This window comes from Erithacus rubecula, assembly GCF_903797595.1.
Source record: "Erithacus rubecula genome assembly, chromosome: 2".
Taxonomy (NCBI): domain Eukaryota; kingdom Metazoa; phylum Chordata; class Aves; order Passeriformes; family Muscicapidae; genus Erithacus; species Erithacus rubecula.
In genome coordinates, this window is record NC_136685.1 from 89,892,712 (window position 1) to 89,910,264 (window position 17,553).

A 17,553-nucleotide genomic window follows, 5' to 3' on the forward strand; every position below is an offset into this window, starting at 1 on the left:
AGTACTTGAAACCAATTAAAATCTTCTATATTTCTATATGGAAGACTATTTATACTCTTCCCTGTTTGCGAGAAAAGGCTCTTTTGGCACATATTAACAAAGAATATTTATATAAAAGTTATAAATATTAAACATCTAAATGAGCTCTCACTAAAACAGTGAAAATAGCACAGCTCACTGTGCTCTCCTAAGAGCAATACAGTGCTTTTACAAAGATAAGAATTTGCACTTTCACCTGCAGCAGAGAGCTCAATTCTCAGCATATACATGCTTATAGCTACTAGTTGGAAAATTTTAAAATAATATTTAAATAAAAACTTTTTACAATTATTTCTCTTTTTAGTAGGAACTATTGTGGGACTATTCCTCTGAGTGCCATGTAAGCTTCTCTACAAACCAGCCTGCTCACACTATCAATTAAACCTTTTTAAACCATTTAGTTCTGCATAAAGCCTGGCCTTTCTTTTCCAAGGACAAGGGCGGTCACTGACTCGGGGAGCCTTGACATCACTCCTCTGCCAATGTCTGATTAAGTGGCTGCTGCACAGGGTTAGCAGGTCAAACAGCACTGGAGGAAGAACTAAGAAAAACAGAATGCTGCCTTATTTATTAGTATATGTACCTAAAATAATTTAAATGAAAGCATTTTTAAAAATACTTAATGGAGGTTAAGCAGCATTTTTAACCTCTGTTCAAATTATTGAATGGCATATTAAAACCAATGGAGCTATAATGTACCTTTTAATGTGACCTGCTACTTGAATAAATTGCATATGTATTTAACTTGAACTAAATCTATCTACTTAATATTATGATGGAGGGTAGGTTAACATTACCTATAGTTTCAATTTACCCACCTACATTTCAAAACAAAAACATTGAAATATAACTACAGAGCTTCCCACTTACAATGAACTTTTAAACTCTGTTTCCAAAAATGGCACAAAATCTGGAACAAGCATGTAGCAAACTGCAAGAATCACCTACTTGTAGGGCCAAACTGTAAGCAGTCCTTCTGCAAGCCAGCACAACCCCAACATAGCAAGGCAGGTGAATGCTTTCTAAGTGGCATGTTTGCCAGCCTCATCAAAGTTTAAGCAACCCTCTCTGTGCCTCCTGCCATGCTCAGCTTTATGTATGAAATGCCCTTCCTGAAGAGCATGCATTCTGCCTTCCAAACCCACATTTTTCATTATGAGGATAGCTGCTGTTCATTAGATTATGCCAATTTACTTCTTATTCAGGGATTGGGACACAATTATTAGTGTACTTTCTCGATATATAGAAGCAGCCTAACCTTATTTTAGACATGTTGAAACTGCAGAAATAATACAAATTATATAACATCTGGAAATAGAATAAATATTAGATGGTGATTAGGAAAATAATGCTTTCTTTTCACTCACAGAGTTAGGAAGAAATACAATTATATGTCAGAGACCTGAAGCTGTCTAAACACATATTAAAAACTGTAGAAAATTATAACAAACAGAGGAAACTTACTACATCAAATTGTTTCTAATTCCTTACCTGGTTTACACTCCTCACACCTCCTCCCCTGGCGCTGAGGCAGACAGACACACTGCCCAGAAAGGTGGTCGCAGGCTGTTCCTGCCAAGGTGCCCCGGGTGTCGCAGTCGCAGGGCTGGCAGCCGCGGGCGCTGCTCCCGCTGAGGTTGTACATCTGCAGCATGCACTGGCTGCACTGCAGGCCAGTCACACCAGCCTTGCAAGGACACTGTCCCGTGGATTTGTCACAAAGCACAGAGCCGTTCACCGTGCCTGCCCTCTGGCAGTTGCATGGCAGGCAAAGGAAGGAGGGTCCCCTCTGCACCCTGTGGTACCCATCCAGGCACTGGTCGCAGCGCCGGCCCCCGAAATTTGGTTTACACACGCATTGCCCCGTCCTGGCGTCGCACACGGTTCCCGAAATCGACCCCACAGCATCACATTCACAAGCCTTACAACCAGTTACATCCAGCCCATAAAAGTTGTCCACGCAGGTGTCACAGAGAAGCCCTTTCACTCGATCTTTACAATTGCACTGCCCGGAGAGAGGGTTGCAGAATTGGCTCACTGAGCCGTGGCTGTTGCACCAACAAGGCTCACATCCATCTTCATTAGAATATCTGAGGGCTTTAAATCCAAAATTGCAACTATCGCACCTCAGACCTGGAAAGAGAAAAGGAATTAATTTTAAAAAAAAATCTTAAAAGCTATGAATTTCATTTTTAAAAGGGGCGAGTATACTACACATGAAATAAAAACAAAGGGAAGACTGATATTCTTCACCAGCATAATTAACAGGGGTGACGAGGCTGCACAAATCAATTGAATAACTGTGGCATCCCAAAAATCTGTTTACTTTTCCAATTTGTTTCAGAAGCAATGCATTTCTGCTGGCCTCTCAGTACAATTTAAGATACTTCTGCAAGAGATTCTTTGTAGCATTTCTAAGACAAAGAAGAATTAATCTCTTTGTCCCCCAGAACAGCACCTGTTGCACAATCAATGCCTATGTGAACTCTTCACCCTATTCTGTAGAACTGCAATACGCACAGAATTGCACTGAGCTCACAAGCTGTTCTGATAATAGATTTATATATTGTATTAAAAACATTAAATATACACTAGGACAGCACAAGTTAGACTAAGTATAACAAATTATTTCCTTAACACCATACTTCAGTTTAATTATTGATTGCATTTTTGTTAGTCTTTATTGTTAGCCTTTTCTGAAAGCAGTAAATGTTTTCCATAATCCAAAATGAAATATTTTTATCTAAATGTATGATTTAGTTAACTCCTGTAGTACATTAAAATATAAACTGTTTTCTTCATGCTTCATCCTGTAGTTTTATTAGCTTTGTTTTCAAAGTCAATGCTTGCTTTATCCCTGCCCCAAGGGATGGCATTTATATGTTAGTTTATAAAATGTACATTACAAGAAAGCAAACTAGATTATTATACGAAAAATGCAAATTCAGTTATGTATTTTTCCCTTGCAGTGGGAAAATCCTTCACTATGAAGCTATGACTTAATTGTTTCATATAGGAAAATATAAATACAATCTTCTAGCAAAATATTACCATAATTAAAAAAAAAACATACAAAAATATATCTAGCAACTTATGTGCAGAAAAAAAAAACCTAAAAATGGTAGGGAATGCATTATATATGTGGATAAAAACTCAAAAACTCCAACAGAAGGCAAGTTCCTTTAACAGTGATGAATGACTCACCTAAGGCATATCATTTAATTTCAATAAGGAAAATAAAAAAGGACCACTATTGCTGCAAATTTTAAAAATAACTGTATTGTTAACAAGAATTATGACTCATTTTGAACTATTAAAATTGGTCTACATGGATTCATATCATATCAGTTTTAAAAATATGTGCAGTGCTTATTTGAATATGCCATACATATTCCTGACAGGTAATCTATTCCTAACGATACTGAGGAAGGCCTACAGGGCATCACATTCAATGTTAACAAGTACAGGGGAGTTAGCATGCTTGGCATTTAATTCACATTCTTCTACCTTTTTATTCTAGATGAATGACCTACTTTAATAAAATTATTGGTGCTAATGTATTTTACTGGTGATAGAATCATTAGTAAGATTTAACAGTTGTGTTAACTCTAACAGTTCATGTTTCATAACATTGCAGTCAGTAGTTGCATTTTTCTGTTATCATGTTTGTTTAAATAGATAAAATGGCAACAGAAAGATTGCTCTAAAATCCAATTTAGAAATCCAAAGAGGAAAGTTCCCTGGTAAAGTTTGCTGCACACATTTCAATGTACAGAAGCTTATTTACAATTGGTTTGGAAAATAAAAAAGATAATCTAGTCTGGAAAGAATTAGGTTTTTATCCAAACACACTCTTGCATAACTACAGCCCCCTATCATAGCTACAGATAAGTACAGAAAGCATAGATCCACACCTTTTTTTTTTTTTTTAACAATTATTTCTGTGAAAATAAAACTAATTCTTAATGTTTTCATCAAGGGGAGAAAATGTAGATAACCAAACACATGAAAACCAGACTGTGCATTTTTTGTGTGCCAAACTTCCACCAAGTTAAGAAGTATTTTCACACATTCAAATGTAAAATGTGGGCAAAGAATATATAATTAGGAATGCTCTTAAATCCTTTTTCTTGAAGGGAAAGAAAGGGTTTAAGATGCACAGACATTTTCTACTCTTAGCACTCTTTTCATTGTATGAAAAACACAGCATTCCACAGGAAAAAGGACTGAAACTATTCAGGCTTCAACCTGTTTAGAGCTATTTTCATTATTTGTTGTTATTCTGTATTTTCTTCTTTCTTCTACTTTCCAAAAGCAACAAAGACATTACAAATGAGTCAACATTCACAAGTGAGGGTATATAGAATATCAAATATATTAATATGCACTTGAACATTATTAATGCAACCCAGACTCTGGTTAGAGTGAAGAAAAAATAGATTACTAATTCTGTTAATAACAAAGCAGAAGAGGAATTTTTCTTTTTGAGACATATGTATAGTCTGAGACATGTACAGTTACCATGCAAGGCTCACTTTATCAGGAAATTCTCCTTGCATAATATTCCCATACATCAACATTTCAAAGTGTATTATATATACTGTGTATTTTGGGCACTTGATAAATTTTGTCCTTATGTGGCTGTGGCTCCCCTCAAATATGCTGGAAGTAATAAATTGCTATAATCAAATCTAATTTCTGAAAAATACCTGTGGGAGTAACAAACAAAAAAGCACGTCTTGTAAAAAAAATGATAAATAACACAGAAGGTAGCAGTTTATTATAATCAGCTTGGCATTGAATTACAAAATTAAAATTATGTGGCCCTTGATAACTAACCCTAGCTATGTACATGATCTGTGGAATTATGTTGACTTATTTTGCATTTCATAGGAACAGTTCAAAGAAATATAATAGAAAAAAATTGATAGATTTATCACAAAGGACCCTGTAGCACAGAATATTTTGAGAGAAAAATCCATTTATTTTGGTCTATTAAGAAAACTAGCATGGAAACGATTTGCTTAGAACTTATTAAGTACAAAACACGTTGAAAAAGTGCTAATTTTCTGAAAGGAACATCTACAGAGTAAGCAAATTACATTATTTCTGTGACTTATTAGTATGGAGCTATGTAAGCTAACGTAGCTGTGCCGTAAAGAAACTTCTAAAGGGTTGATTAAACTAAGCTTGAAGCTGTAGTTTGATGGAATTATTAAATTAATAATTTTTCAACAGTTAATTTCATTCATTTTTGCAATCTACCTTCAGCAAAGAAGCTTTCTACACTTTCCATTTAGACACCAAGTGTGTTTTATTTCCAGAGAAAACAAGAAAAATGGCTCTGAAATCTTGCATTACACATACCAATAACATTTGCTTTGCACTTGCACTGTCCTGAATTTTGGTGACAGGTAATATCTCCATTGACTGTCCCAGAGGTATTACAGTTACAGGGACTGCAGCCATCAGGGTTTGACTGTTGCAGATTGTAGAATCCTTCCTGGCACTGATTGCATTGTCTGCCAGACACATGTCTCTTACAATTACACTGGCCTCCAATCTAGAAAGATACAAAATATTATAGAATGATGAACATATCTATTTTTAGATGATACATTCATTAGCAACAAGAATGGGAGTATGAGTTGGGGAGGAGAAAATTTTAAATGGAGCAGAAAAAAAAAAAAAAAAAAAAGCCTGTGAGCATTTTTTTAATTCGTTGAGAGAGAGGAAAAAAGAGAAATATTGAACAGAGTGCAATTATTTGACTTTTAAATAGAGTTTAGGAGTCCTGTTCTTTCAAAACAGAATGGAAAAAGAAGTGAACAAACAATGTGGCCATATTTACCATCTGGAGAGAGAACCTGCAAAGAATATTTACAAAATTGCATTGTAGATATGGTGACTTCTATTAAAATGAATACTTTTTTGAATCACAGTTACCATAAAGAATTATCATCTTCAAAGGTCAAGTTTTGCATTTTTTGCTCTGCCCATATGCTTATTTATTTCAGTGAAAATGTTAGTTAAATAAGAATGAAGCAAAATTGAAGGTTTTCCTTTCTGATTACTCATCCAAGGTACATTTCCTCTCCCTTTACTGAAGGATGTGATCCAACACCTCAATAACTGAAATCTTCTCCCTCTTTTCTTGGTTCAGCTGGGATCCAAACCATTCCATTTCCATGGGGGTATGCAAAGGTCCCTCACCTCTCCCTAAACATGCAGCATTGCTGTTCAGAAGGGGCTGACACATCCTCTGCTATTGTCCATGTCTGGACCATGATCTGGGAGTACGAGTCTTGTGTCTGGTGCAAGATTAAAGGTCTCCTGAAAAGCTACCTCAATTTCAGACCTCTGAAAGCCAGGGAAAAATCCCAATCTCTACATTCATCACGTCCCAGTATGGTGGGGAAACCAACCACAGGGAAAGAGCAACAAACAGCACATGGATGGAGAAACAAAAACATTGGTCAATGCACAACACAAAAATAATCACAGGGAGTCACAGCAACACAGAGATGGGAATTGACAAAAGGTTTGGGATTCATGATTAAGGAACAAAACCAAGATTTTAAACTGAAGTGTTCTGGGAAATGCAGAAATAAAGAAGCTGTGTTACAAGGAATTTTCTTTGGGTCAGCATATTTTTTTCAGTGCAAATATTTACAAATATGAAAAAATACAGTAATTCAAAACCAGTACTCATCTACGACATCAACAACTATAGTCCAATGTACTTTGCTTTTAATTAGCTAACAAACAAAAATTTCTCTCTCTTTTGAAACAAGAATTTCTCTTAACTGTTGCCTTTTTCATCTTTAATCCATGACTCAAGCTAAGCTGAAACAACAGAAGAGACAAAGCTGCTGGGAAGTTCCACTTAAATACTATCATCACACCCTCAAATCTAAAATGAAGCTCTAAGCTTTGTTAATACAAAATAGAGTATTTCAAAATCTGATAGCAAATTCTCAGTGCAGGAAATATTGAATAGAAGCATATACTCCTACCCTTTCTTCATGAGAGGATTCTGTAGTCCTTAAAATCTCTTTAATATGACTTCTTGATAGAGATCAATTAGATAGATCTAGAGATCTATCAGCCTTATTTTTCAGGAAGATGTAGATATTTAAAAGGAAGGACAACAGCAGGTATGAGAAGAGTTAAAAAACCACAAAGGCAGAAAACAGCAACAAGGATTTTCAAGTCAATTCCTTTCTAGACTGGATTTGATCTAGATATTTAGTGTATTATAAGAGACTCAGTCATGCATCCCAGCCATTCATCAGAGAACTTACATGTGAAAAGCAACTGAGTTTAATCCTAAATGAAGAAAAATACCCAATTAATGCCTAACTGCAAAAGAAACATTTTTGTCCTACTGATTGCAGCATACACAGGTTACACAATAACACTCAACTCATACCCAAAAGAATTTTGAAGTTAATCCAAAAGCTACCACAGGAAGGAAAGCATTGCATGCAAAATGTAATCTTCAATAAGTGAAAGAAAGATCAAAATAGGATAGATAAATAAGAGAGGATAACCACCACCAAATTTTAAAAGTAGAATAAGGCAATACATAAATGAGCATTTAACAAGCAACATGCCTAAAGCATGAAGGGAAAAAAAATTAATGTCAGAAACAAAGGAAGACTGCCAGAGAATCAGGTCAAGAAATAACTAAGTAGTACAATTATTAGATTCAGAGGGGGCATTGGAACTTTTCACTAAAAGAGAAGTGCAGCATCAGTAACAGGCTATCCAGAGGGGATGTGGAATTTCTATTCCCAGGGGTACCAAGATTTATCCAAAGTCATGACTGACTAGATATAGCACTGAAAACAACTCTGCTTTGAGGAGAGATGACCAACTAATGCCTTTTTGATTATGTGTAGCATTCAGGAAAGAGAACCACAGCAGAGATTGCAAAGGAAGTCTTCCACAGCTCTGCACTCTGAGAGAGGTGCTACCTTTCCATGTCAGAAATTATTTTTAAGACTGATTGAAAACCAAAGAAGTCAGAAGAAAAATACTTCAGCAAAATCTCATGTGTTGAAAAGTGACTACACATAAAACTAAAGCTCTAGATGAAACTAAATGTAAAACTACTGAAATAGTTAAAAATTGCTTAAATCAACACCAGAAAAAGAGGAATAAAACTACATCTCCTTAAAAAGCTGTAGGCAAGTTTCTGAAATCTACATTCTAGTAGGCTTTTTTGTATCATTATTTCACATTATATTAGAAATTAAAATGATATCTTAGAAATGATTGGTATTTTTTCTCAAAGGAAAATCATGCTACATGGTAACATACTGCATTTCTTTAAGTTAGCAACATCTTAATCTATCACATACACTGACCCAAATTCAAATAGAATAGAATAAGAATAGAATAAGAATAGAATAAGAATACATCACATACACTGAAACAAATAGATGATCAAAAAGTCAAATTAATTTCTACATCAAAAAGTACAAACCTAATGCCTGGAGAAAACCAACACTGACTACAGGTATCCAGTGATATTCCAAAATTAGCTATTACCACTCAAGAAAGAAACTGTTAAAGCTGCTCCATTTCCCCTACAAGTCATTTGGAAGCTCTGAAGCAGCTAAAAAGGCAATAGGAATTCTGTGATTATCAATAAAAGAGCTTAAAATTACACAGGAAATCTCGTTCTGTCATAAAAATCTGTTTTGTATCAACATTTTACAAATTTTGTATATCTGGTTATCTTCCCTAAAAGAAAAGAGGTTACAGAATGAGTAGAATAAGCAAATATACAAAGGAGAAGAGACTAAAGACTTTACAGTTTGGAAATAAAGAACCAAATTGAAGGGAACATATAGCACAAAATCATGAGTGTCTTAAAAAATGAATACTCTTTTTTTTCCTCAAGTTATATGATAGAACACCCAGGAAATTCTAAGAAAGTAAACTTAAAGGGATTACTTGATTAAAAAATTTAGTTAGATTAATTCCATATGTGGACACCAAACATGTGGCTACTTGGATGAAAATCCTGAGTTGAGCTCAGGTAGCCCTAAACCTATAAATAAGTTAAATCCAGAAAAGCACATCACAGCAGGATCATGCTTCTTGTAATCAGAGAAGATACTGTGCTAGATTAGTCTCATTTCATACAGCAGAGCTGTTCTGATCCTGAATGTCTAGAAACCCATGGCTAATTGTAAGTAAAGTTGCCACAAGTGAAACATGTAGATTATTAAGTGCTAAAAGAAGCAAAGAACACCAGGATCTCCAGCATAATTTTGTGTCAAGCTACTACAAGAAGCAGTAATTTTCATCACATGCACTTGCAGAAAATGTACATCCCCAAACTTAATCACAACAGGGTAAAAAAAAATTATGCTTGAAGAATAAACGTAACTCTTCAAATGAGGGAGAAATATGTGGCCAACTAAAAACTTTAAATTTCATCCAAGAACCACCCAATAAAACCATTTGCAGATCTCCCTGTAAAAAGAATATTTGGGCTTAATCTGGGGAGAATTTGATCTAAAAATGAGAAACACAGAAAAACAATATCTTTAAGTTCTCTATACAGACACAGAAGTACCAAAATAATCTGTGAAATGCTTGGCAATGAATACTGTTTCAAAGAAGCTGAGCAAGCTGATAAATGTTTATAATGCTGCAGAAACAGGTGTACCACATGCTATAACATTGTAATCTTCATCAAAATGGGGAGAACCAACCCTTTCAATAACTGTATAAAAATCCAAGTGAATTACAAAGGAAAGGGGCTATTTTTGTTATTATTGTTATTATTTCTGTAAATCTAGCTTACTCTGGAAACCATGGTATCGTTGAAAATATTGATAGCAATGAATATTTAAAGGCTTTATCAACTTGAATTTCACCAGATGTTCACTGGAGATATTACTGAAAATTTCCCCCTTCCCCGATTCAAATGTTATCTGCCATTTAAAGAAAAATATTTCCATTTTCTATAACCAGTACTGGTTATTGAAGAGCAGAAAGCAATCTGTGCTCCTGTTACTTATGCCTGAGAAGCCTGGTTCTGACCCAAACAGTCAGCAGACACAAACAGCCTGTGTATTAACATGCCCATCTTGGTACTAAATCACTGATGGAAAATATCTGTCTGGATGGTTCACTCTGAAAATGAACCTGGCTGAGCATTACTACCAAGTGGTGGTGTGTCTTGGGACCTCATAACTGCAATTGTCATTTGATACAGAAAAATCACTGATGCTGAGTTCACATATATCCCTTGTGTCATTTATAATTTACGTACAAAATACACATTATTCCTAAATCCCAGAGCCTAAACAGTTAAAAAAGATATGCCAGCAACCTTCTCCTGCATCAACCACAGCTGCAGACTCATCCATAACTACTTAATGTTTCTGAATTTTAGGTATACTGAGCAGTTCACCTACTTTAGACTCTTGAGATACCACTCTTTAACTGGGGGACACTTTAACACGTTCCATCTAGAATGACAAATTCAAAGTGAAGCCTGTTCAGCAACACTTCCAATGTCCTGTCACTAGACTGACAGGCACAAAAAGAGATTTAAGCACCCAGGACAAAGGGTGAGATATTCCAAAGAATTGCCTTAATTGTTAATTAAAGTACAGCAAACTTTAGCCATAGCACTCACCTAGTAGACATTGAACATGTACATATCATAGCATCAGAAATATAACTTCTGACTGTTTAAACTCTTGTTGCCCATATGTACACTTGTATTATAAAATGCAATTTGCTGGAAAAATCATTTGCCTAAGCTTTCCAAAAGTTTAAATCAACTCCTTCCCTTTGGATATGCTTGTAATTTCAAATTGCCATTCTTTGGTGTCTGTAACAGAAGCAACAGTGTCAAAAACAGAATTAGAAAGTCTCTCCAATTCTGGACAATAAATGCATTATGAGGCTGAATCTTACTAAATAAAACAAATAAAGCTGACATCTGAAATTTCTTTCTCCAAAGATAACTTCTGATTTTGAAGCCCAAAACACCTGACAAAAAATAGCATTTTATAATTGGCCAAGTCATTACTAATTTCAATTATTTACTCTCTACCACAGCGGCAGCATCTTCCCTTGACCCACTGCAAGTTTCAGGGCATTTCAAGACTTGGAGGTATATTTAGGTCTGGCAAGAAATTCTTTCTGTTCATTCTGCCACCACCAATTTTGCAATTGATTGGTACCAGTCTCAACGTTCTGCCCTGCTGATATAAATGCTAATCATATATTTCTCACTGCCTTCTTACTTGATGCAAATCTGGCAAGGACCTCAGCATCCAGTTGTCTGCAGTCTCAGGAAGGGGGAACAAGGAGGTTGAGGACTTTTATTTTCTTTTCCTTTTCTCCAGTTTAGGAAATGAGAATGGTACAGTGTGCAGGCTCACACACATAGGTTAATGGTCTGACACCAAATACCTGAGAGTATTCTCAGCATGCTGGCTTTGGGAACTGAAAATTGAATAAGCAGCAATAATGAAGTTCCTTTGCACTCCCCTGATATCTCTGCTTGTCATCACATATGATGACTTTCAAAAGTCAGTAGCTTCCTACTACTTCTGCTCAAAACATAAAATGAGGCATTTACCCTCTGCCCACAACACTCCAAGGGGTGGGAGTGGACCCAATCCCACAAATAAACTCTCACAGAAAACCAGCATTTCCACTTTACAGAATCCATCCGAAATACAGCCATAGGATTACTGAATATTAAAAAAAAGCTCATTTTCCATAATTTTAGCAATAAGGTTAAAGGCCTTCCATTAAGGGAAACCCAGGATTCAGAATACACACAGTGTTTGATAACTTGATTTTTTATGGACTCCACTATGCACAATATTTTTCATTGACACATTTGCACCTTTTACATTCCTTATTCTCTTTGGTATATCTGTTGACTGAAATACCCTTAATTAAGTGTTTTAACCTATGTTCTTTCCCTTCCAACACATATTCCATTATTTATTTATTGTCAATCACAATAAACGGGTTGAAATCCATGTAGGTGGATAAATGAAAATGGAAATGCTCATTCTAACTTTGGATAAAAGAATTAACTCAGAAGTGAAAACAGAAATATTTTCATTTTATGCATATATATGTCTATAATTTTTTTTAAACCATGTTTAGGGAGTGTGCAGATTTCACCTTTCTGAAGTAACTTGCACTTACTGAGTTACTATCTGAAGTCTGTTCAGATAGTTACTCAGTAGCACAGGAATTTGCTTTCATGTGACTTCAGAGAAAACAGTAACTAACAATTTGTTCATTTTCTTGCCTTAGAGTTTTCTTGATGAGACAATATAGTTGCCACCTTGACAGAAGAAAATTAAGTCTTTGCAACTCTGAACAACATCCTCTACAGTAAAATATAGCTTCCTCACAACAAGAAGTACATGATATGTAATTTCTTTGGATGTTAAGGATAAATTTTTATAAATCAGCACAACCTGAGTCAAGTAAGATAACTAAATTCACTGAGATCAGAATGCTACTTCCAAAGACTAGGTGAAGGCAATAGCAGCACTTTCAGGTTTGCCTAATAGCAAATGCCCAGGAAAAGAGTGTTTTTGCTCCCCAAGCATTATATATGACTTGGTCTAATGAAGAATTACAAAAGGACCAGAAGATGCCATGCCTGATAGAATATGTAAGCATTTGTAGAGCAGTCTGGGTAAAAAGCAGCACAGGAAAATGAGTAAAGGATTTTGGTATGAGGGCCAGAGAACATTAATCTCCAACTAGAGCAAGAATGGTCATGTCAGCAGTATTCTGGTAGAACTTTTTCATGAGTGAGTGGTTAGGGAGAAAGGAGGAAGGCAGCCAATTCCTCTTTCACTTTCCTAAGACTCAAGCACCTCTACCAGTTCATCTGAACTTTCTGATTGTTTGAAATATTTCATGACAAATGCTCACAAAGACAATGCAACCATCTTTTCTACAATGACTAAACATCAATAACCAGCAGAGAAGTGGACAAATTTTATCAGGCTGCAGCAATTCTCACTTGCACTCACCAGTCTCAAAGGAAAACCTCACTCTGCAAAAATACCTAACAAACTGCTTGTGGATGCACTGCTACACCACTTTTCTAAAATTCTGCCTGTTACTGTAAGCCATAAAGTCACAATTTTGAAGTTTTACTATGTTAGTTTGCACTTTAAAAAAACACAAAGGAAATCATACACTGTTCTGTAAGTGGACATAATCTCCAGATGCATGAGAAGTGAGAAACTGCAAGGGAGAAATTCTCCACACCTACATGCATTTCTCACCAAGGGTACAGTGCAATAGGCAACAGAAGAGGCATGAAGTTTTCATGATCAGTCCAAAGAACTGAGATGGGAGCAACTATTTTGCAGTCAACTCTTTTACACATCTTGCAAATTATCAGCATTAATAATACTTCATTTGAAGAGTGAATGTTCCTTCTGTGTGATTCAATAGACGAGATTGTTTTGTGATTCAACGGATTAATTTTGGAACTCCGTACCTCTTGGAACTTAGTGACTAAAGTGGCACTTTGCAAAAAGAAAAAAATGTTGATGGTCTGAGAAAAGCGATGAGATATGCAGTAGAAGTGTATTCTGCCCCATTTTTGGCAAATTTCCTTGAAAATTATCAATGTGATGTGACAATTAATTTTCATGAGTAGGGTCCTTATTCCTTACAGTTCCATCTTCCACAGGTCAAATTTGGAAACACTTCCTCCAATGATGCCTTCTTATTTCATGTAATTCATTTCAGCCTTTAGTCCCCAGCCTTATTAATCTATTCTTTAATGCCTCTCAATCATTTCTCCCTGCTCTGCTTCTACTGCAGCAATTGATGCTTTATTGAGCAATAGAGTCTCCCCCATTTCTCCTCTTTTATCTCCCCGTTCATACTTTCATGGTCAGGCATCATCAACATTCTTGTATATTTAAATATAAAGCACTGATTTCTGTAAACTACTGTTCCTCTGATTATTAATCATAGTTAAAGCTGATTTAGGTTAACATTTCACCACAAACCCTGTGCACATAAATTAACATTTGTTTTCATTCCTCCTATGTCTTGAAAAATAGTCCTAACATGATACCTGTGTTTTGCAGGCTTTTTTCATTCCAATTCTGTGTCACTAGAAGACTGAAAATTATAAAATAATTTATCTTTTTAATACAGCAGACTATTTTAAAAAGCATATTTTGCTAAGTGTGCATGTCACACAGAATATGTACCAATGCATGAGTCCTGTGAAGTGCACTGAGTCAAACTGGGCAGATATCTGTAGCTCTCTGATGGTAACTGAGGATGAAAATACAATAGGATCCACAAGAGCTCACAGTTAAATAAAATTCAATGACAATAGACATATGATGAAAAAAGGCAGAGATTACTTTACAAACAGAAGTGTTGAAAAAAGAGATAGGGAAAGTGGCAACAAGCTGAAGAAGATCTATCACATTTACCTGCAGAATAAGTTCAACCTTTAAAATAAATTTCAAAACAATTATTTTCTTCCCTATCCCTAACAAAATTTAGATTTTGGCAGTGGACAGGACACATGTGAATAGAACACATACCACAATATATCTTCAGCATACATTCAAAATTTTAATCACTTTTCCTGGTTTCTTTTCCAACATGCATGTTTTAAAAGTTACAGACAGATTTATTATTGGACTAGACAGCTTGCCTGCCAACGAGGTCCATTGGCTTTAAAAGCATAGCTGATGGTGTTCTCTTTTCAGCATCACTTTGTGGGTTTCTTTTATTTTTAATGGACTTTATAAATTAAAAGGGAGATCAATCCTTGTCTTATTATAAGGAAAAGTAGTTTAATTTTAGTTCAGTTTCAGGCTCAGCTTATTGCCTGAATTTTCAAAACTTTTTAGTAATTTTAAGATAGTACCAAGACCTTCAAAAACACTCAAAACCAAGATGTCTTAACAATACTGAGTGAAGAGGTAGCATCCCAAAACTACTATTCATACAGCATCTTTTATGTCTGCTGCTGATCTAGATGAGTAAGAATTCAGCAGTACATCTCAAATTCCTCTCTGTTTTCTCAGCTTTCAAATATCTCATGTAAGTCAATTATCATTTTGACAAGGCTGAACTTGAGCATTATTTTTCATAGACTAATTACTATCTGAATATACTTTGTAAAATCTTATGTCTACCCAGCTGATTGAAATGTTTTCTCCTTTTTCTTTATTGAGACTACTTACATTATCACACAGGAGGCTCTTATTTTTGGTGCCTGTTGCATTACAGCTGCAGGGTTTGCAAACATCAATGGCTGAAAGATCTGCACCTGCTTGTCTGTAATGGAAATCCTTGCACAGCTCACAATTCCTTCCTGCATGAAAGAAAGGTTATGCATTATGGCTTCCAATTCATTAAAATTAGCTGTATAATTCAAAATTAAAGACTATTCCTTTGAGAGAATTCTATAATTTTCAGGACGTCCATTTTAATGCACCTTTCATCTCTACCTGCCAATTTAGTGATCCAGAGCATATGAAACAATGAACCTGTTACAAACTATGTTTTACTCCATTAAACTTCCATCTGTTATATAATACCACACTTATATAAAAGCTGTGCCATGCAAATGCCTATATATTTTTTTTTTGAAAAATTGAACCTGAAACTTTTCTTTTTCTATCTTTACTAGATAAAGCCAAGAAAACAAATAGAAGATATTTTTAATTCAAATGTACTACCTACATTGAATAAAGAGATTTATTCAATAAGCAGGAAACTAACAGAGCAAAATTTGACAGGCTTTTTAAATGCTGTCTGTTAAACTCATCCAAAAAGATTATATTTCGGATTTAAATGCTCTAGCACATGTAATGGGAATAGCCTTGAAACCATATATTTTAATTATTTATCTGAATACATTTTACATGAAAGTTTATATACAAGATTCGCTTAAATTTTACAGTATTTTCCCATGGTTTAAGAATTGACACCACTGTTGTTACTCCACTATCTGCCTAATTTAAAAATGCATATACAAGAGAATTCATTGGTCTGTCAGCCATTGAGCATCACTAATTTCAGCTGACACAACACTTAGCCAAAAAGGAATTGCAAAACAAACAGTCCGTTCTCTTTGACTCACCAGCTGTGTTGTGCTGACAGTTATCACACACTCCACCACCACCTCGGTGGTGCTCCTGAGGAAAAGGATCCACTGCTAAGTCATAGTGGCAGCTTTCTGCATGGCCATAGCACTGGCAAGGTTTGCAGTTGTGGGCATGGACTTGGTCACCTGGACGAAAAGGTTTGTCGTTGTGCAACGGCATACAGCGGTCACACTGAAATAAATTGAAAAAGAAAATGCTGCTTCTGAGACTTATTTCTTCATCTCACAAATTTACTATTATAGTCTCTGTTTTTTTATTTTATGTGTTTTCCCCAGTTTAAATGCTAGTAATATTGGGCTTAAACAAAAAGAGAGATAGCATAAAGGGAAATAAATCAAACATTTTCATTATTATTTTAATCTTTTTAAGTCACTTTAAAAACAGTAAAACCAAGGAAGGCAGGCAGAAGAACAAAATTTTAAGAATTTAGATACTTGACACAGGCTAATATCCTGAGATTTCAATTCACTTAAACCCTTAAAGATGCAAAATTGTGCTTGCTATGTTTCTGACACAGAAGACATTTACCTAACCCATCCATTTGGATGCATTTTAAACAATGTCTGTTCTTTTAGATTCTAATATTGGAATAACTGTAGTTTGTACTGCTACCCTTTGAGCTTGTGAGTGAAACAAAGGGAGCAAATATATTGCAATCATAATTTCTGTATTTCAGAAGGAATTTAAATGCTTCAAAATAAGTTACTTCTGTTAAGTATTTGGGAAACTATTTTCTTTTTTGGCTAACTTCCCTCTCAATATTGAGAAGCAAGCTCACCTTTATTCATGGTTGTTATTTCAAGCATTATTAGAACTATTTGTTATTTTTTAGTGTGTCTATATCACTTATGCACTGAAAACTAGGAAATTGTATTGAAGTTTCTAAACTGATTCACTCACTGTTGGTGCTGGAAAAGCATCATCTGTATATAAAAGAATCTGGATTAAAAATCATAAGCTTAAGATAGTCCAAGAATTGCAGACCAGTCACAAATCATAGCAAAAGCCACTTGGAAGAGAAAATGAAATCACAAGGATTTATCTACTGAAATTTAATTTTAATACACTAAATAAAAAGTAAGTAATTAGATAGCAATAACTGCACCTTTTTCTTATCTGTTAAAAACAAACAAAAACACACAATGTTACCACAGTGAGAAAAGAAAAGGAGTTTTCAGAATGAAAATTAGCAGGGTTTCACTTGAGACCTTGAACTCTGGCCTTTGCTAATCAGAGCAATCCCTAATTGTGATTATCTCACTTTAAGTGCACCAAGGGCAACACCTTGACCATAACTTTTCACAAGTTACACAACTCTAATTAATTCAAATCCTTCCCTTGTCTA

General features: G+C 35.1%; 1 protein-coding gene across 3 annotated transcripts in view; it reads right to left on the reverse strand.

The window, feature by feature from the left end:
* The window catches only part of USH2A (usherin), a 363,259-nt gene that overhangs the window by 299,460 nt on the left and 46,246 nt on the right, over positions 1-17,553 (reverse strand). For all 3 annotated transcript variants that reach the window (XM_079297512.1, XM_079297514.1, XM_079297513.1), the window contains 4 exons: positions 16,184-16,379; positions 15,282-15,412; positions 5,407-5,602; positions 1,531-2,172 (listed from right to left, as the gene is read on the reverse strand). In XM_079297512.1, coding sequence (XP_079153638.1) covers positions 1,531-2,172; positions 5,407-5,602; positions 15,282-15,412; positions 16,184-16,379 — 1,165 coding nt within the window. The remainder of the gene's footprint in view (positions 1-1,530; positions 2,173-5,406; positions 5,603-15,281; positions 15,413-16,183; positions 16,380-17,553) is intronic.